The 22187-nt window shown below is 34.4% G+C and overlaps 2 protein-coding genes across 27 annotated transcripts; both read right to left on the bottom strand.

Moving 5' to 3' along the window:
• Window positions 1-199: 199 nt before the first annotated feature.
• Window positions 200-12412, bottom strand: LOC140832112 (uncharacterized). Of its 25 annotated transcripts, none has more exons than XM_073195937.1 (10): window positions 4984-5349; window positions 4724-4848; window positions 3469-3588; window positions 2898-3127; window positions 2449-2700; window positions 2289-2365; window positions 1831-2191; window positions 1447-1503; window positions 789-850; window positions 200-574 (listed from the first exon to the last, which is right to left on the bottom strand). In XM_073195937.1, exons 3-10 carry the CDS (start codon window positions 3560-3562, stop codon window positions 523-525), a joined length of 1185 nt encoding a protein of 394 aa, XP_073052038.1. In that variant the 5' UTR covers window positions 3563-3588; window positions 4724-4848; window positions 4984-5349; the 3' UTR covers window positions 200-522. The 25 variants fall into 25 exon arrangements, 11 of the variants coding, with proteins under 11 accessions (XP_073052038.1, XP_073052041.1, XP_073052042.1 ...); XM_073195940.1 differs by having other exon boundaries at window positions 3469-3570; XM_073195941.1 differs by having other exon boundaries at window positions 1443-1503; window positions 4762-4848.
• A 974-nt stretch (window positions 12413-13386) lies between these two features.
• On the bottom strand, window positions 13387-21088 carry LOC140832115 (uncharacterized). 2 transcript variants are annotated; one of them, XM_073195945.1, is made up of 9 exons: window positions 20825-21088; window positions 19707-19758; window positions 19403-19528; window positions 19210-19308; window positions 17517-17659; window positions 15932-16040; window positions 15375-15482; window positions 14513-14653; window positions 13387-13891 (listed from the first exon to the last, which is right to left on the bottom strand). In XM_073195945.1, the coding sequence occupies exons 2-9, from the start codon at window positions 19734-19736 to the stop codon at window positions 13529-13531; spliced, it is 1119 nt and encodes a 372-aa protein (XP_073052046.1). In that variant the 5' UTR covers window positions 19737-19758; window positions 20825-21088; the 3' UTR covers window positions 13387-13528. The 2 variants fall into 2 exon arrangements, with proteins under 2 accessions (XP_073052046.1, XP_073052045.1); XM_073195944.1 differs by lacking the exon at window positions 19707-19758 and having other exon boundaries at window positions 20825-21085.
• Window positions 21089-22187: the final 1099 nt, after the last annotated feature.

The following is a 22187-nucleotide window of genomic DNA, read 5'->3' as shown; positions in this document are numbered from 1 at the left end:
TGCATTTGATACTTCTTCTCCATAATAAACCTGACTCTGTTGCGTCATTCAAGTTTTCAGAGCAGTTTATTGATATGTTGTACGGATAATCCGATTCATACATATACTTCTTTAAAAAATTAAAATTAAAAATAATATTTTTTATCGATCAGATTGTATGAAGGTCACGTAGGTAATGTTTGAACATGTTACACAAAAATTAAAGGGCTCAAAAACTCTACTCATCACTGAACCTTTAGACACCATAGGCATTTTGATATCCGAGACACTGAAAGGTCACATGCATCATCTCAAAATTATAGTTGTTTTCCTGTACAAATCATTGATAAAGCACAAGGTAAACTAATGAGCTCATGGATATCATTGAGTACACGCTACTGATACAACAAGAATTAAGCATCAGTTCTGATTTCAACGGCTCAAAAGTTAATAACAGCTCCCAAGTAAGGCAGCTTCGCGGAGAAATGAAATTGATAATAATATGGCATGAGATTAACCAGGGAACTTTTACAATCTTGTTCTTTATTCAAGAGATTGGCGGTAGGTTCGTTTCTTAGAACTGCTGGCTGACTGCCTGCAGAAAACGATAATCAAGTCACAAATCAGTACATCATTTAGAACATAGGCTGTTACATGGTGTTGTTTAAAAGTCAAGTACTGAGATTGAGAAAACGGCTGTATTAGCTTTTATCATTGTCGGTAACTGAAGACTAATGGAGTGACTCCCGTAAAAAAAGTCGATGAAAAGATAATTGTTTGATATTGGAGTGAAATGTTGGTACACTTACGACTCATCTGAACGTTCTTTACTAGATGATGACTTCTGGAAGCTCGCAGATGGTCCACCAACCTGTTAAAAAAACATGATTATCACTTAAAGTAGTTTGTACCCAATATAAATCGTCTCAGACGTAATTTGTGCATACTTCTTGAGATTTGGTCCTAGGCGTTAAAAATTTAAGACTGAATGCTGCCCCCTTGGAAATTTAATCCAAGAGTGATGTTACCGACAGCACAAGAATTTAAAGTTATTCTGCACAGATGACTTTGGATTTCAACGAAAGTTTATCAATAAATTTGCTTAAATTTCTTGAAAGTGGCAGTAATCAAATTCTGTCCCCAAACCCACGGTTATCCACCTAAAGTCCGTCCCCCACTTCAGAAAGCATCTAATTTACAAATGCTAAAACAAAACCAAAACTACAAGTATCATGGGGCTTTTGAAAGAGTGGGTACACGTGAAGAACATAGCCAAAGTGTTTTTAAGACAAGAAAAAATTAATAATTCACCCTATTGTAACATACTCGAAGAAAATATTAAAAAGGATCATGCATCTACAACTGTGTTTCAACTTTAAGTTTCAGTAGCCAATGTATCCACTAAAATCGTGTTTTTCTGACATTAATACACAAGGTAGCAACGGAGCAAGTATCAGGCATACTGACAGAGTAGTGAAATTTTCTGCTGCTTTGGCTATGAGCTTCCAGGTACTCTTCATAGCTCTGCATGATGAAATGAACGGTGCAATCATCAGTAAGAGAACTTTCAACTCAAGTCCTTACCTCTGGCAAAAAAGTTTTAACCCCAGAACATACCAGAAATATCTAGAAATAAAAGTTGGCGAATGACAACAGAAGTGAACAACATAAAATGGAAAAGCATCGCATAATTTCATGAACCATCCCAACATCAAATCAATAGAAGATTCAGTGCACTGCAGTGGTTTCAGAAATCTTGTATAGCAGGTTACAAGGTAAGAACAAGAATTGTGATTTCTGATGCACCATGACAGCAATGCATTGATAAAGCTTGATATGAGACACCTATACCATTTCCAGTATATCGTCTTCTGTAAGAGTGCCATCAAGGGGACTCCAATCTGCTGACAAGCCACAGCTATCAATTCTAGAAGAATTATTCAAGCTACTAGTTGCACTTCCATTAATTTGACAATGTTTTGACTGTTTTACATTTGATGTCCCATAAAACATTGATGATTTATCAGGTAAACAGGATCTCTCTTGCTGCAAATGAAATCCACTTGATCCAGATTGATGCTGATAGAGTAAAGGCGGATAAAGCATGGGCCCCATGTGCACTAGAGGTTCGTTAAAATCTTCATCTTGTTTAAAATGAAATGGCTCAATATAAGGTCTTCTTTGGAGGAAATCGTCCCCAGAGGCTTCATCCCTGCGTAAAATAAATTGCACTGATAAAGGCAAAAAAAAACAAATCACACGCAAAAACTATGAACAATTAAGCTTCAAATTGATAACTGATTAATTGCCTTTTCAAGCTAGAAACCATATTATTTCCCTGGTCAAGAAGGTCACAAAGAGCTTCACCAATATTCTGAGGCAGCTCCTGAAAATAATAAAACCTGGTGGTATTAATTTATTAACGATAACACATTTGGATACCCTACAAAAGCTAGAATAATTAAATACCTGACAGTCCCTGCTGATTTTTACAGGCTTATAGTCATTCCATGGATTTTTTAAATGAAAAGTACTCTGGAAAGGCAGATCATGTAAACATAGCCATTTGACTTTAAAACTGCGTCCCCAAGGGTTATTTTTCCCACTACTCTGACTCCAAAGGTTATCCCTTCTCCAACCAACGGAAGATATCATTTGGGCATACCCTTGGAAGAAGCCACTCATGTTGACACTAAATATAAGAATCACTTTGCTAGAATTCTGCATAATTACTTTAACTGCATTATTTACATTCATAATATATATTGCCACCCACAATTTGGCACTATTGACACTAAGAACCTTATATTACACACGAACACACACACACATGTGTGTGTATAATAATAATAAGAATGATAACATGGACCAAAGGGGGCATAACATTCTTACAAGAATAAAGATTTAAGAGATCTTACTAGAAAGGCTTCTTCAAGAATAGGCTCATTCATGACCTGTGTTGCCCAAATTCCTTGATTTATCGACAATTGGATATTTTGACGATTCAAGCTCTTAATAATAAAATATCTGGTATTATTCAATTCAGCCCTCTTCATTTTATTTGAAGTTCCTGCTCCATCATAAGAATTCGGTGGATCGTCTGCCCCTGAGTGAGAAGCTTCCTCATTTAATTTACCTCTTGGACTTGCTGCCAAAGGTATTCAAAGTATTTAAATATGAAAGTAAAAACTTAGCATCCATGTCAGAAAACATATCTTTGAGGGCATATCCAGACCAAGTATGCTAAATAAATCTATATTCATTATCTCTACACTAATAAGTTTGAAAAGTACAGCAGCAGTTCTAGAGACAAAAACAAAGCCCTGATCCCAAGATGGAAACATGATAATAAAGATGGCGTTCATAAGTACAGAATAATCAAGAAATAGCAAACTCACGCTTGTGCTATCTTTCTTACGACAATTAAAACCTACACATTTCTCTGTAATATGAGAATACTGATAATGAGATAACTTAAATGGCATTCACCTGGAGTGCTTGATTTCACTTGGTCTTTTATGCATTCAGTCTCTGATGAATCAACTAAGGGTGTAATTTCTTTTACCGTAGATGACATGCCCATCTGACCTCCTATGTCCAAGGAAGCAACTATATGAAAAACTAAAGGTTAGACATAGAAAATTTGCTTCAGAACAACCAAACTCTAATTAAAAAGGTCTAATTTGAAAAAGAAGTGGAGAGAAAATGAGCAAATAAGGCCCAAGTACCGATAATACAGTGACAGCAAGCATAGCTAAACATATAAAAACCTATGTGGAGAACAATACCACAAGTTTGGATATAATAGTGAACAATTTTATAACTCATTAACACTAGAATGTACCTTATCATTGACATTGTAAGCAAAAGAATGGTGGAAAATGTTGCAATTCATAAATAATGACAATCTACTTTTAACAAATGTTGAATTTTCTGTTCAAAAAATGTAGTTGTACAGAAACTATTTAACTAGAAAAGAAATTTAGTGGCTAAAGAGCATAAAATGATTTCAAGAGAATCCAATAGTAATCCAACGTGCCCAAACCTAGACCAAAATTAAAGAAATTACAGTAAAAAAAGACGACACAAGCACTTGAGAAAGTTGCGGTTTCAGTGAAACCTGTAAAGTCACACATCTTGTATGTAGCACACAGTTTCTCATGATATGCATTAACCGAAAAAGAATCTAACCAAATTATACAAACACACACACTGATCACCAACAGGTACTGTCATTTAATAATGACTTCAAACATGTGTGACAATAACTCGTCTGAACAATCCGTGCAATTGGTTAATCCAAACTAGTGAATGCGAAGATTCCAAAAGTACAACAAGACGACGAGGATGCGGGCTCCAAGTGCCAATGGAGTTTATACCTCCCATCATAAAAGTCATTTGGCCAATCTAGAAAATGCATCCTTCCATAATGTTGAAACAACCTTTAAATTATTGTTATTTGAAATTTTAATTGATATATCAACTGCAGCCAAAATATTAGCCAACAGACCAAGTTCTAAATCGAGTTACAAGGGTGTGTGCTGCAGGAAAAATCAAAACTTTCAATCTCACAAGTGGCTGCCGCCAACTCACTCACCTTTCATTCTTACAAATCGCATGTGATATAAAAGGTAACTTAGACCATAATACGCACAAAAAGAAATCATACACATCCCAGCAATATAATCAACACTGAAGACAATACATTCAATTAAATTTTGCAACTTCAAATTCCAACACGTACAACTTCAAAAACAGTCTAAAATCAAATTAACCCAGAACTGTCGTTTCCGATTGGTGCACTTTTCTGAAACATTCTGCATTGAACTTCACCGTTGAAACCCCCACAAGAAATGAAAATGAAGCATGCTCCCCATTACAGTAAACCGCATGAATGGAAACAAAATCAATCAAAAAATCATCAAGGAAAACGAAAAGAAAACAGCAATTACACAGGAAAATGCATACCCGTACAAATAAGCATCAGAAGCCGAAAAGCATAACGACATACCTTGTTGGAGATGTGGAGGGATAGGAGATAGATTAAAGAGCAGAAGATTTGAGTGTGAGTTTTAATAAAGTCTCTTAGGTTTTTTATTTTTTCTTTTTCCTCTTCTCAGACAAGAACACTTGAATTTGCAGGAGAATGATGTGTATTTGTTAAATCACTTGTTCCAGGCTGAGAAGATCATATTGATTCGATTTTTAACAAAACTCGAACCAACTCATGTTAATCGCAATCGGTTTGCTTTTACCAAATAGTAAAACTAAATCAAATCAATAATCAAACCAAACCTAGATTTTCGATTTGGTCGGGATGATTGTCACTTTGAACCCAAAAATTTTGTTTCTTATTAAGCTCGTCACTCTAAGAATAAAGCATAACAATAACATTGAGGTTCACTAGATATTATCATTACGTAAGATTAAAAGATCTAATTTTTACTTGATTACCCAGACTTAGTTATTTTTTGAGTAGGTCTTTTGTTAGACGACCTCACGAATCTTTATCTGTGAGACATGTCAACCCTACCGATATTCACAATAAAAATTAATACTTTTAGCATAAAAAATAATGATTTTTCATGTATGACACAAATAAAAGATCTTTCTCACAAAATACGACTCCTGAAACCGTCTTACACAAGTTTTTTCTTTATTGTATTCACCAACCTTTTGTACCCTAATCAATTTTAGATAATTACATCTAACTTTATAATTTAGAAAATTGCCCTTGTATTAACAAAAACTCGACACATTAATCATTCTCTTATTTTCAATTTTTTTCATCTGGACAAAGACCAGAAATCTCAAACAACTAAGGGTGATGAACCAAACTAAATTAAACAGTTATGTTCGGTTCAGTTAAAAATCGAAATTATTTCGATTTTTCAATTAATCGGTTTTTAATTTTCAAAAAATTAAATTTTATTTATAGTTACTTATTTGCTTTTTTTGAGATAACTTCATCGTACAAATTTTTTCTTAAAAAATAACCAAGTAAGTGCAACAGAATCCAAAAACTCATACATTAACATAATATATTCATAAATCACAAATTCACAATACAAGCAATTCTTTACGTTATTATTATAATAGTCCACAAGCCAACAACCATAATTTACTAATTAGAATAATTTTTTTTTTAAAAAGCACTCGACATAATCAAACATAAAAAACTTCTCAAACTCCACAAAATTCACTCCAATCTTCACTTTTTAACAATTTACTACATATTAACGCTTTCCCCTGTGAAAATTTAACATCAAATTAAGGCAAGAACTTGTGTGAGACGATCTCACGGATCATATTTTGTGAGACAGATCTTTATTTGGTTATCCATGAAAAAATATTACTTTTTATGCCAAGAGTATTATTTTTTATTGTAAATATCGGTAGGGTTGACCCGTCTCGCAGATAAAGATTCGTGAGACCGTCTCACAAGAGACCCTACTCTCAAATTAAAGATCTAAAAGTAGTTATAAAATATATGAAAGATGAAACAAAAGAATACAACTTATTTCCCATAATTAGAACTTTCTCTATTTTTTTTTTTCCTGTTTTCTTCTTCTATATAGTCATTGAAATCTAGTTCCCGCAAGTGAAAAGGATAGTTTGCAGATACCACCAACATTATATGAAAATACAATTTTAGCTAATTCCGCTATACTATTTTCATGTGATTTGTAAAGAATATTAATTTTGAACGTATTTAGATTTAATCTTCGAACATTATCTTATTATTTAATGAACAATCGTTCTATGTTCGGCAATTCCTCTAGAGTACAATCTGGCTGGTCTAAATGCTATAAGCTTCAACAAAGGTTGTTACATTCGCCAAGAACTTGTTGCTAACACGTACCATCGAGGAGTTGTCCGAAAGCGCTTGATCCCTCTCAGATTTCTGAATGATGGTGGAGTAGGTGAGTTCTTGTCAATGATAATATGAACAGCCGTTCTTTTTTGTTGATGCTAATTATGATAGCTGAATTTATTAGGTCAGAGGTCCAGCAAAAGTTTGCTCCGGGTAACGAAGTGATTGATGCATCATCTCAAAAGAAAGCTGGCACTTCCACAGCTGCACTTGGGTCTCGTGGTCAAAGGGACTGGAAACTTAACCATAAAAGACCAGGAAGATGTCAATACAGAGACCATTAAACCCGAATGGTGGCCCGTCGAGTGGTTTCTCGGTCAGCAAGAGCAAAATGAAGCTGCTTAGATTGGCTGCTACTTGTTCAACCTCGTTGCTTCCGATGTAAGGAAAAAAGCGGATCGATTAATCTTGGAAATCAGATATGACTCATTCATTATATGCCATTGTCATACAAGTTGGATCGAATCAACCCATTTTGGCATGCCTCAATCAACTTATTTTTCCATGGACAATCGCAGCACTAACATTTTTCATGTATTGATAAACCCGTAAAGAAAAACGTGCTTTGATACAACCCAAGGTAGTAGTCATACATTTATCACACAAGAACGTAAATTTAAGGACAAAACATCTCCCCTCAGGAAAACTTACAAGTGGTGATGACAGTGGACAAAGAACACATTTACAGCACCGGCCTAAACTTCCTTAGAACACTTCTGGTTAATGTACAAGGTGCCTAGGTGAAGATTAAGCAAATTATGAACAATACACTCACACGATAGCCGTGAAAGAACTTCGGACGCCAATGCTAGCTTGAAGCATTCAATGCTGACATTGGATATCTGGGTGTTGCTGAAACTTTGATTATCAATCAAGATTACAGGAATTTGGATCTTCTGAAGATGGAGGAGGTCCACTCCTATCATCTTCTGGTGCATCATCGGCATGTGTACCATCATTTTGGTCATTTGAGCTACTCCTACCACGTACATCTTTTTGGACTTCATCTGGTTTAGCTTCCACACCAACTCGCCTTAGGTGTAGCTGAATAAAACGAGATGGTGAATGAGACCTTCAAACTAAACGTCCATTTCCTAACAGGAAATTTTTTACCTAGATAATATAGGTAATACTTTTTTATCTTTCAGAAAAAAAATTTCTTTCTCGTGGAAACATAGACATACCATATTCTTTAACAATTCTTACCAAAAACTTACTTTCAGCTGGCTTTCGCATTCCCTCGTACCATTATTATCTTCTATTCAAAAAAATAATTTACTACTATTTAATATTCATAACAAATTTCAAGGAATAAAATGATTAAAAATAATATAACATGGCGTGACATCTATGGTAGAAAAATGCCTTATTCCAGTTCCAAAAACACAAAAAAATAAACATTTCACATTCCAAAATCATTTCCTAGAAATGTGCCTGATAATCTTAAAAGAATAAAAAATTAAGAGATCTTACTATAAAGGCTTCTTCAAGAATAGTCTCATTCATGACCTGTGTTGCCCAAATTCCTTGATTTATCGACAATTGGATAATTTGATGATTCAAGCTCTTAATAATAAAATATCTGGTATTATTCAATTCAGCCCTCTTCATTTTATTCGAAGTTCCACTCCATCATAAGAATTCGGTGGAGCGTCTGCCCCTGAGTGAGAAGCTTCCTCATTTAATTTACATCTTGGACTTGCTGCCAAAGATAATCAAAGTATTTAAATATGAAAGTTGAAACTTAGCATCCAGGTCAGAAAACATATCTTTGAGGGCATATCCAGACCAAGTATGCTAAATAACTCTATATTCATTCTCTCTACATTAATAAGTTTGAAAAGAACAGCAGCAAGTTCTAGAGACAAAAAACAAAGCCCTGATGCCAAGATGGAAACGTGAGAATAAAGACGGCGTTCATAAGTACAGAATAATCAAGAAATAGCAAACTCAAAACTCGTGCTATCTTACAAAAATTAAAACCTACAGATTTCACTGTTATATGAGAAAATACTGATAATGAGATAAATAACTTAAATGGCATTCACCTGGAGTCCTTGATTTCACTTGGTCTTTTATGCATTCAGTCTCTGATGAATTAATAAGGGTGTAATTTCTTTTACCGTAGATGGCATGCCCATCTGACCTCCTATGTCCAAGGAAGTAATATTTAAGAAACTAAAGGTTAGACAGAAAATTTGCTTCAGAACAACCAAACTCTAATTAAAAAGGTCTAATTTGAAAAAGAAGTGGAGAGAAAATGAGCAAATAAGGCCCACGTACCGACAATACAGTGACAGCAAGCATAGCTAAATATATAAAAACCTATGTGGAGAACAATACCACGAGTTTGGATATAATGTGAACAATTTCATATCTCATAACACTAGAATGTTCCTTAGCATTGACGTTGTAAGCAAAACAATGATGGAAAATGTTGCCATTCATAAAAAATGACAATCTACTTTTAGCACAACGTTGAATTTTCTTTTCAAAAAATGTAGTTGTACAGAAACTATTTAACTAGAAAAGAAATTTAGTGGCTAAAGAGCTTAAAATGATTTCAAGAGAATCCAGTGTAATCCAACGTGCCCAAACCTAGACCAAGTTTAAAGAAATTATAGTGAAAAAACAACACAACCACTTGAGAAAGTTGCAGTTTCAGTAAAACCTCTAAAGTCATACATCTTGTATGTTGCACACAGTTTCTCATGTATGCATTAACCGAAAAAGAATCTAACCCAATTATACAAACACACACACTGATCACCAACAGGTACTGTCATTTAATAATGACTTCAAACATGTGTGACAATAACTCGTCTGAACAATCAGTGCAATTGGTTAATCCAGACTAGTGAATGTGAAAATTCCAAAAGTACAACAAGACGACGAGGATGCGGGCTCCAAGTGCCAATGGAGTTTATACCTCCCGTCAGAAAATACATCCTTCCATAATGTTGAACAACCTTTAAATTATTTTTATTTGAAATTTTAATTGCCATATCAATTGCAGCCAAAATATTAGCCAACAGGACCAAGTTCTAAATCAAGTCACAAGCGTGTGTGTTGCAGGAAAAACAAAACTTTCAATCTCACCAGTGGCTGCCGCCAACTCACTCACCTTTCATTCTTACAAACCGCAAGTGATATAAAAGGTAACTTAGACCATAACACGCACAAAAAAGAAATCATACACATTCCAGCAATATAATCAACACTGAAGACAATACATTCAATTAAATTTTGCAACTTCAAATTCCAACACGTACGACTTCAAAAACAGTATAAAATCAAGTAAACTCAGAACTGTCATTTCCGATTGGTGCACTCTGCTGAAACATTCTGCATTGAACTTCACTGTTGAAACCCCCACAAGAGATGAAAATGAAGCATGCTCGCCATTACAGTAACCCGCATGAATGGAAACAAAATCAATCAAAAAAATAATTATTAAGATTGAGAGTTGGATCTAAATCATAACCATAAGCTAGCTCTATTATATTGCAATATTCAATGACAACTTTTTCGCATATTTTATCAATACTACCCCCATCTTCCTTATCGCCGACGATTTTCTTTTCTTCCTTACTCCGGTAAACAGAAGAACCCAGGCGGAACATTGGTGGTAATTTGTTGTAATAATCGGCAGTACCGGATAACTGAGCTAGAAGTTCATTTTTGTCTTGAACTTGAGTACCCTTCAAATAAGTTTGAGCTGTGCTTTTCGTCTTTCCAGACTTCACAAGCATCCAGAAACACGTATTGTAGTGATTGTTGATGTGGCAATCGACTTGTCTCCATGCTAGATAATCTCGAAGGATTTGAGAGGAGGGGTAGCAAACAGCACGGCCGTCAAAATATGGTGGGTACATCATCTCTTTATGAGGGAAGAAATCCTTCCATTTCATGATGTACATCGATGAAAAATAAGATACTATTGCGGAAACTATTTCACAGGCACGCCTTCCATATAGTTGGGACTCTTTCTTCAAAACAAAGCTGTACTCATCACTAACCCCATAAGAGAAGACAATATCATTAAACTCTTCTAGTACGCCGACTGCACATGAATTCATGAGGTTGAGAGCTGCTTCATCATTTGGCTTCTCAAATTTATGAACTTCGGAAAACCTATGAAAATGGCAACCATCAATACGAATAACAATCCAAGTGGACAACAACAACTTGCTCTGATACTGAAAAGACTTGAGATACTCAGTTTTGGTTTTATTAACATCTTTAGAAAAATGACCTAGCTCCTTCAAAAGATACAACTGATCATTCCAGAAATGTCTCGACGCAATGTTTTCCATGTGAACTATTGTGACCCTCCTTTTTGATCTCTTTATGGGACAGCAATCATCTTTGTATTTCACACAAACTTCAACCTCTGTCTTGAGAACACATGTTCCTTGGCGAAATATCTGTGGAATACTTTTCTTATAGTTGATATTAAAGCATTGGTGAAGCAACTCATTTTTGTCTTGCTTATGAGATCCCTCCAGCATTTCTCGTGCTTCCTTTTCAGGTTTTCCACCCTTAATCAACTGCCATAGACAAGTATTATACAGGTTACTTAGGTGGCATTCATTTTGTCTCCATGCAAGATATGCTTGAAGAACCTCCACAGATGCACATAAAATAACACGTGCTCGAAATGAAGGAGAATATCTTAAATCCTTTTCAGGAAAAAATTCTTTCCACTTAGTGACATAAACAGATGTAAAGAACGACACAATGACGGAAAGGATTTTGCTGGCCCGTCGTTGATAAAACTTGGTTTCCTTCTTGAATACAAAACTGAATTCATCACTGTAACCATAGGAGAATATTATATCTGGGAAGTGCTCTAAAACAACTCCGGCGCACTCATTCATCAACTCCAATGCTTTCTTACAACTTGGCTTCACAAACTCATGCGCTTCAGAAAATCTGCAGAAATTTCTGCCGTCAACACGAACTACGATAATATTAGGTGGCATGACTTCATCCTCCACCTCATATAACTTCACGTACTCGTACTTGCTATTTGCCATTTCAATAAGTTATCCCGAGCTAGGTGCAGTTTGCTTAATTAGGAACTTAGCTCTTTTGAAAAACTGGAGGATGACCGGACTGTACGGAATTCGCCGGAGAATGTGGTTGTGAAAAAGAGTGAGCCTTTTGCGATTTCCAGAGAAAATCCACGAGATTTATTAGAGTTTGAAATGAAAAATGACAGGAAATTAGAGAGAAAATGGAAGGAGAGTGTAGGGTGAAGTGGGGAAGAGAAAGAAGAGAAGGGGATTTAAGAGGGTGCGCGGCGCCAAAGAAAAAAACGAAAAGAAAACAGCAATTACACAGGAAAATGCATACCCGTACAAATAAGCATCAGCAGCCGAAAAGCATAACGACGTACCTTGTCGGAGATGTGGAGGGATTGGAGATAGATTAAAGAGCAGAAGATTTGAGTGTGAGTTTTCATAAGGTCTTTTAGGTTTTCTTTTTCCCTTTTTTTTCCTCCTCTCAGACAAGAACACTCGAATATGCAGGACGATTATTTGTTAAATCACTTGTTCCAGTCTCAGAAGAGCAGATTGATTCGATTTTTAAGCAGGAACCGAACCGAAAATATGAAAAACCGAAAATCGAACCAGATTTTTCTGTTCGTCATTTGTTCGAATCGAAATTTCAGTTTCAGTTCTGTTTGGACGATTAATCGAATAATGGCAACCCTTATAAACGACATATATAATAAAAACAGTTGAACAAATATTGATAGAAGAATAATATCATTTTGCAAGACTGAAATTTTCAAATTTAATCTAGTTGTGCCAGCAAAACTAAAGAAAAGTTATACAAACCAGTTAATTTATATTTTAAAAAATATTTATAAAACGTTTTTTAATTATATATTAAAATCAGAGTAATTTACACAAAAATCTCATGTAAAATATAAAAAATATATACCTCATCTTCATGAAAATTATATAACGCAATCATTGACTTTTTACTTTAAAAAAAAATGCATAATTTACTTTTGTTGAAGCGAATTTTTGAACAATCACTTGAGTTGAGATTTCCTCTCAAAGAAACAATATAAATTTGTTCTTTGTGATTTAATTTTGCTCTGGCCTGAGATATTGCAGAAGAAAAGCTTGTACTTGTTAATTTGATACATAAATAGGTAGAAGTTCTAGCAAGCAATTTAGATTCTCGGAATTTTCTCCCCGATATTTACTTCATAAAATATATATATATCTATCTTCCTAAGTAGGAAGTATCACACAAACTGATTGCTGTATTCTAACAATTTGCCAATTTATTTGATTATTGTTCAGACACTCGATTTAATGATATATTATGGACCACGTATGATTTTTTTTCAAGTTGTCTGATGTATCTCTCTGTGGAAATCAGATATGACTCGTTCATTATATACCATTGTCATACAAGTTGGATGGAATCAACCAATTTTGCCATGTCTCAATCAACTTATTTCTCCATGGACAATCGCAAGCACCAACATTTTTCATGTATTGAAAAACCCGTAAAGAAAAACGTGCTTTGATACAACCCAAGGTGGTAGTCATACATTTATCACACGAATGTAAAATTTCAACACAAAACATCTCCCCTCAGGAAAACTTACAAGTGGTGACAGTGGACAAAGAACACATTTACAGCACCGGCCTAAACTTCCTTAGAACACTTCTGGTTAAAGTACAAGGTGGCTAGGTGAAGATTAAGCAAATTATGAACAATACACTCACACGATAGCTTTGAAAGAACTTCGGGCGCCAATGCTAGCTTGAAGTATTCAATGCTGACATTGGATATCTGGGTGTTGCTGAAACTTTGATTATCAAGATTACCAGAATTTGGATCTTCTGAAGCTGGAGGAGGTCCACTTGCATCTTCAGGGCCACTCCTATCATCTTCTGTTGCATCATCGGTATGTGTACCATCATTTTGGTCATTTGAGCTACTCCTACCAGGTACATCTTTTTGGACTTCATCTGGTTTAGCTTCCACACCAACTCGCCTTAGGTGTAGCTGAATAAAACGAGATGGAGAATGAGACCTTCAAACTAAAACGTCCATTTCCTAACAGGATATTTTTTACCTTGAAAATATAGTAACACTTTTTTATCTTTCAGAAAAATATTTTCTTTCCCCTGGAAACAATTTACATATCAATATTCTTTTACAATTCTTAACAAAAACTTACTTTCAACTGGCATTCGCATTCCCTCGTACCGTTATTATCTTCTATTCAAAAAATTATTTTACTACTATTTAATATTCATAAAATAAATTTCAACGAATAAAATGATTCAAAATAATATACATGGCCTGACATTTAAGGTAGAAAAATGCCTTCTTCCAATTCCAAAAACACAATAAAATATACAGTTCGCATTCCAAAATCATTTCCTAGAAATGTACCTGAAATAATTTTTCGGAAATATACCAAAAATCTCCATAGTTTCCTCCCACTAACTAAAAGAAATAGCTTCTATAAATTGAAATGCTGCCGCCTCCCTCAATCAGAATCGTCATTCTGTCGAGGCACTTAGAATAGTCTCATGTTTTAGAGGTTCGATAGTCCTGACCCAAATAAACATTTGAGAGAGTTGTTCAAATCACAAAATGAAAGAATTTTCCGAGTGCTACCTGAAGATGAAGATTTACTTCATCTGGTCTTGAAAGGAAGGGAAAGTCACCACCGGACTTGAGGTATGCTTGTCTGGCACCAGGGTATCTTTCTAGCACTTGATCTTTAAGTTGTCCAGGAATTGCACAGAAATCATTTGTCTTCAGGCAGGGATGGACACGCCCGAAAAAAGAGAGGGAGAAGTCAGAAATAAGTTTAATCGGATAAGAGGCGATCCAATCAAGGTAACACAACCACCATAACAACCACGTGAATATAAATCATAATAAAACTAGATATAGTTTCTTATCTTCCAGGATATTGATTTCGCAAGCATTTCGGGAATGTTAAACTCATCAAATTTGTTCAAGTGTCCACAAATTTATGTGATTTTGTTGATTCCCATTAATAGGAAAATGTCTTCCTTGCTATTTTCATCCTCTTTTGCTTTGTGTTCTCTTTAAACTAAACATAGATAAAAGGTTCTCCTCGTTATTCACTTCATTGAAATCCAGGAAACTATGGGAGACCTTGAATATTTATCAAGGCAATTTTTCTCTCTCACTACAATGTTCAAGAGATCAGAGCTTCCTCCTCTAGATAGTAATCTCGGATCAATACTACATGTGAAAGGAAAATATACAAGTATTTGAAATGTTGAAATCTCTCTAGTCTTCAGACTTGTTCAGAAAGACTTTTAAATTCTGAATTTACCCTGCTGAGAATCCCTAAAGAAACTGGTTGCAAACCAAGGAGTTAAACAAGATAAGCTTCATCCAAATTTCTTAACTTAATTTTGCAATAAGTTTCTGATGGTAATTTACTGTTAAATTCAAGAGCTCACCATCCATCGTTATTGATAGTATTAAGCAGTCCACTTACATCCATTATAGTAATTAAAGAATCTGAAAGCAAAAGAGGGCCAACAGATGCTGCATCAACTGTCAGACTCAACCTTGAGGCCAAGTCATCTCTTGAAAGGGTCTCAACCTGCATCATAGTCAAATTAACATCATAAGAAACGTTCACTTCCAATTTTATCTTAAGAATCAAAAGAAATTTGTTCTATAAATTTTGTAAAACAAGCACTCCTCGAGTAAATGAATAGTTCTCACACTAGGTAACCGACCAAATAACTAATATTTTATTTACATCCCAAGCCACTTGGACCTGTTGAGGATAGAGATCAGAGGTTATTTTGACATCAATGGCTTCTTGTATCCGAAGGCATGCACACACTCGCTTTTTTTCCTTTCACACGCAACTTGTCAATAAACCATTGATGTGAAAATATCAACAAAAACATAAAAGACTGTCACGTCATACTAGAAGACCCTGATTGGATCAGAATCTCTACATCTCAGAAAGTACGCGTAGATGCTAGTAGCCATGATTAAAAGTAATAAAAGAACTAATGTAGGTTCATACTGTATATTTACCTGAGCAACGATGAAATCCACGGAATCTGCAATAAAAGGTTCATGAGGACCATCGTGAATTCCAGTTAGGACATACCGCTTCAATAGAAATGAAGGTGTCCAGCCTACACTGTTAAATATTGAATTCACAACAAATCCAATTACGTTAGGATAAATATAAACTACAGAGATTGATATTCAAACAACTCATCCCACTGACAAATCACACTCACTTCAACAATTGCGTAAACCATTGATATGTAACAGTTAAATAGATTTAAGCTCCCACGGCCCTTCAAACCTCAACCAGGTTAAAAAATCTTTGAAATGATTACTTGGTTATTTAACACGCCTGGCTAAATATCCCCCAATTTCAAGGTAAATTTGAAGGAGGAAATACAAATCATTCACTAGTATTAAATGCTTAAAAGGCATGAAGTGAAGAAATAAAATCTCAAAAGTAATAATTTAAAACCTTTCTGAGAGCATTAAGAGACAGGATTTGGAAAACAACTATAACTCACTAATAACTGGGATAAGAAATATTCTGAAGGTTTTGTAGTGTTAGAAATTGAATGACAGAGATCAAAAACCTCCAAGTAACAAATGATTTTCAGTATTGTCCCAACTAAAACCTCAAGAAAGCCCTTAAACGCTGAAAGCTGGGATGATGGAACAGTTGCATAAAACACGAGGATATGTTCAAAAGCCAAAAAATGCTGAAGTTGGTATAATCAAGCAATTTCAAGACCACAAATGTGGGTTTTTTTCAAATATTATACTTCATGAGAGGAGTTTTCTAGCAAATAATGAGTCAAATAAAGACCTTAAAAAGAAAAAAATCATGCAGAAGCACACGTAGCAGCGACCAAAGGGTAGAAGGGAATATATGATAATATGAAGTCTTGAACTTCTCGTACGATGGGTACTTGGAAGATTAGTTGTCTGTTAATACATAGAAGCACCTCACTCAAAAAAGGGTTTCATTAAAGACATGCATTTTTCAGTAGAAGCAGAAGTAGTTTACATTTTGACTTTAATGGTTAAAAGGCCTTTTTCTACTTTTTGAGTTTCTTAGAGAAGCTGGAGTAAAATAACCAAGAACTCTAAATCTGAGCCTCTCTAAAACCGTTCTTACTGTTTTTCAAGTGCTTTAAGTAAAACTAAAAGGCTCATGCCAACATCAATAAATTATGCATACAAGTTTTCTAATTTTTAATGAGACAAGCATCAATATCCAAATGCTCCAAGTGTATGTAGCATCGCCATAGTAAAGGAAGGTCGCTTACTTGATTTCATCAGTGGTGCACGGTAGATATTGTTCGAAAATTAACTATGTCACACGACTAAAATAAATACTAATTTTAGCAATAATAGACTAAAAAACCTGATATCGCTGCAAGAGAATCTAAAACTGGATAGTGAAAAAGAAAGAGAACATAGAGCAGAGTACTGACACATGAATGATGTAACATTTCCAGGGAAACATAAGACAGTAACATTGTGATTAGTATTATCATTGATATCTTGGTATATTTTTTGGGAAAAAAGACGTTTTATTTGAACCAGATTGGAAAAGAAACAGAGAGAAAATTGAAGTACGTACAGGGGAGCCCATGGCATAGCCGCAGAAAAACTACTGGTCTCCAAAAACGTATTTGAGAGAACCAAAGATCGAACTCGACGTGGCCGGTGCTGAGCAAAGAGTTGAGCTAAGAAGCCCCCAAGAGATGTACCGTATAAATGTATCTGCGATGTGGAAAACAACCACTGTAATTTGTCATGATGCGAGCTAATAAATAAATACTAAGAGAAGAGGCAACAGTCAATCTAAGATAATGAATAACAAGAATGGAATCAAGGATATGCTTGGTAAAATCTCTACGATCCAAAAGGGAGATAATTTCTCACGTTTCCAAATAGCATCTACTTACTAGGTGTCGGGCGCTTGACGTATGGGAAAATAGAAAAAAAGTATTTTTTGAAAAAAGTAAAAGTGAATGTTCAGCTTTGATTTCATGCAATATTCGTGTAATTCAGTAACCACCCACTTTGATCAATCAAAATTAGTCAAGGTCACACGTATCTGTACAGCGAAAATGATCTGAATTATGTGACTAAGATAGCAGATGCTAGTCCAACATAGAAAAACCCCTGCTTTTATCCACAAAATGTTGTATCCAAACTAATCCATTTTGTAAATGCAAGGATAACAAAACCTACAGATGCTTGAAAATATTTAACTTTTCTTGTTTCTCAACCCTATGTCATCCGAATGTCATCACCATCTATAAAAAATTTTAAACATTATTTATCTTTCCATTTTAAAATTCCCACAAATTCCATCTCAACATCAAAGGTTTCAAACAAATAATATCTATGTACAAATAATCATCACTTGCATCCTGATGTTTATGATTCTTTTATGATATCCCGAAGTTTAGACGGTAGGATTTATTGGTATCTTATTTCATGATTTTTGTATATTATTCTAAATTTCACTACCTCGATTATTTTTTGCTCCGGCTTAAAAGTAACACGTTTCATAGTTGATGCATCACAGTCACTGGAATGTTTATGAAGTGAAATTTATAAAAGCATATCTACCTAATTCAATCAGGTGAGAGAAATTCTAAACTTAAAAATAAGAATAAAAATTGATACATTAAAGACAGAGGTATTAGGAATTCTTTAAGAGGTTGAAAGCAAAAATGACATAAATTGACAGTTCGAAATGAAGTGGTGGTTATGTGTTTCATTAGATTATTATCTCAATACCTAGATAAAAATGGCAACTGGGTGTGGAAAGCTTTAAATGGTTTTCAATTACCCACGTAATTATTTTCCACACCCTTCTCAAAGATAACAGCTAGAAATGATAATGATCTAAAACAAGGCTATATTTGGTAGGATAATACCAGTCTATGAAAGTAGAAAGACCCCTTCATTTTCGATATGAAATAGAAAGTACCCTGCCAAATTTCTAATGAGTACCACCACATCCTACAATAAAGAACACCTTCCAATAGAATAATTGTACCACTACTTGGAAGACAAATTCACCATGTTAAGGTAGTAACTCAACATGAAAAAGGGCATGGGGGAAGGATCAGAAGTTTGACAGAAGAACCTGGCAAGCTCAGATCAAACCCGTGTATTCAGCTTAAACATATCATAATGCATAGCACTTCCATACCCAGTGCAAAAAATTGACCCAACGGATGAACAGAAGTCTTTTTAGACAGGAAAGGAATTAATGTTCAACATCATATAGTGCAATAATGACAAGGAAATCTTACATGATGAACATTAATAACATCCAAAAACTTCTCAAATGCTATAACCCACTCATGGTGGTTCCACACTCGGGGAATATCAACTGATATCACTCGATAACCCTGAAAATGGAAAAAATAATTACATACCCAACACTGGTTGGGCCGTTGCGGCATTATAAGCATACTGATCGATAAGATTATTAGAATTTACTACCTTCATAGATAATGACATAATTTGTTTATAATACACGTCGGCAGTTCCAGCAGTACCAGGAAGACAGATCAGTGGAGGCACAACTTTTGGCCCAAAATCATAGTATCTCCATTGCTTTGAGCCAATCTACACCAAATTTTGCAAGTAAACATCATTTCTACAATTTATTGAATGCTCAAGAATAATCGAAGTCACGACTGAAATTTGCTTACGACAAACGACATCAATTATGTAATAAAGACCAAACTACATAGATAACTTCCTTATAAACATATGATTATCGGAACATATAAATTCCTCGTACCAGTAAAAACTTATACCCCATTGATTCCATTGCTCCTTGAAGATATGAATCTCTACGGGAAAACGAAAGGTAGCAAGATTTCACTCCTCGTTAACGTAAAAATAAAAGGGTAGATAAGAATTAAGAACTATGGTTTTAAATTAATTAATTCACTTGTTTCAAACTTCTTAACGTTGACACGCTTTACTTCTTCCAGAATAAGCTACAATATTTAACTAACTAAAATATCGTATTGATCAGTTAGCCAATAAGTATTCCTATGTCCAAGAATAAAAAGGATGTCTCAAATATGTTTAGCCCTTAATTTGATCAGCTTGTACAAAAATATATATTTCTCAGATTTATTTTGCTGGCATTCTATCCATTTTCCTATCTTCCAGAAATGGTCATGTTAAGGGGAGTTAGCTGATGCATGATTCCAGGACTAAGCTTTGGAATCTGCTTGCTTCATGTAATCCAAAAGAAGAAGTGTCCATTTGCAATATTACGGGACTAGAGACACATAGATGCAAATTCCCGGCACATCTAGACATTGATCTGCATTGGAAACTCCTAGAAATCAATAATAGTAAATATTCAGCTTTGCCAAATACCTGGAGCTTTCACAATTTTGGCATAGGATTAAGTCTCAAATGTTTCTTCAGTACTACTTAATTGTGGACGCCCTTTTTGAGATGATTCGGTTGAACCAATTACCTCAATAAGAAGCTATTACATCCAACTACCACACATTCCGAGCTTTTAATCTTTGTAACTTGTAAACCACTAGATTTTATTTCTATACAAATTGAAATGCAAATATCTCCATACTTGCAAGAACCCATAACAACATTAAATACTTGGAACAAATTCCTATGAGACAAGATTCTGGGACAACTGAAATCAGATAAAGATAAGATTTTGATTCTTGAGTTCAAATGATCAACCAAATCAGACATGAGATCAAATCTAAAAAGATTAATCCAAGTACGTAAAGAACTACAGGACCAGCAAAATGAACATTCGAGAAATGAAGCTAAAGTGCAAAGCCCGTCATTCAAAAACTCAAAATAAAATTGAATTAAAAAAAGAAATAAAAAAATACAATCAAATATGTTTTTAAAAAACAGCAATCTTACAGGGATCTTGTGAAGAGGGACCTGAGACTTGAAGTAGATGTAATCACCAGGCGCCGAGAAGACGCCTTTCATCGCCTATGTCAACGCTGTCTGCTACACAGTTCCTACAAACACGCGAGCGAAGTATGTCTGCAAATCTAATATTTTTATGTATGAATGATCGTATTAACAACGTAATTGTGATGGGTTTTCTGAGTTTGATGGATTTTTTTATTTTTTATTTTTTTGACTCAAATTTGATGGATTTAAGAAATGCAACAACGCTGTGAGCTGTGCATGGATTAGTGGGACTCGACTAGGCTGAGAATGATTGGGCTCAATCCCGGGTGGGTCCAACAAGACACTGATAAATTTCATAATTATCTTTCTTCGGCGTTATCCAAGCAATCTTCGAGTCACTCTGTATTTTACATTAAAAAAAATTTAAACAAAATTTTTCTTTTAAATTAAACAATTTTCTTAAATTAAAAATATTATTTAGTCAATTTCAAAATAATAATAAAACATGTATTTTATGTGCATCTTTCACTAGTACTTTTAATAAAGGTAAAAACTTGTGTGAGACGGTCTCACGAGTTGTGAGACGAATCTTTTATTTGGGGCATCCATGAAAAAATATTATTTTTTATGCTAAGAATATTACTTTTTATTGTGAATATGAACAGATTAAGATCCGTGAGACGTTCTTACATGATCCCTACTCTTTTATAAATGTGTTGGTACGAATTCAACTTACCAGGGATGATAATGAAGCCAAACCTAACAGGTAATTTGTATTTGACTCTTTCTGGTCAATAATATTTTTTAAAAATGGTATATTTTATGGGTTGGACTCGTTAGACAGTTAGGAGTTTTTTTTTTAGAAAAAGATGGTTTATTAAAAATAATATTTCCTGCATAAAATGAATAAGTACGTTAATCAATTGATTTGCTTAATTTTTTATGTGTGCGTTGCATTTTTTAATTATTTGAGAATTTTTTAGCGTTAATCTCGTCATTTCAAGTTGAATATTTTTTAGAAAGATTTGGTCTTAGGACTGTCATAAGAAAATTTGTGGATCTTTACTTTTTTGTGTTTACTTATTTTTATTTTTTAATAGTAATTGTTGAAATATTTTATGTGTTTTCTAAAATGACAAATTTTTACATACAATGTGTTTGAAAAAATGTGCCAACCAAACAGTTTTTATTATTTCAACTTGCATTCTTTTTAAGTGATTCCCAAAATATTTAATTAGTTTTTAGAATATTATATTGAGTGTCTTTTGATTAGTTTATAACCAAACTCTATATAATATCTCGGTGCTTGGTTCAACTATGAAAATTTCAAGAACGTTCTATCATAACTCTTGAAATTTTTAAA

The sequence above is a fragment of the Primulina eburnea genome, chromosome 5 (assembly GCF_022965805.1).
Source record: "Primulina eburnea isolate SZY01 chromosome 5, ASM2296580v1, whole genome shotgun sequence".
Taxonomy (NCBI): Eukaryota; Viridiplantae; Streptophyta; class Magnoliopsida; order Lamiales; family Gesneriaceae; genus Primulina; species Primulina eburnea.
This window is presented reverse-complemented; position numbering and strand designations above follow the sequence as displayed.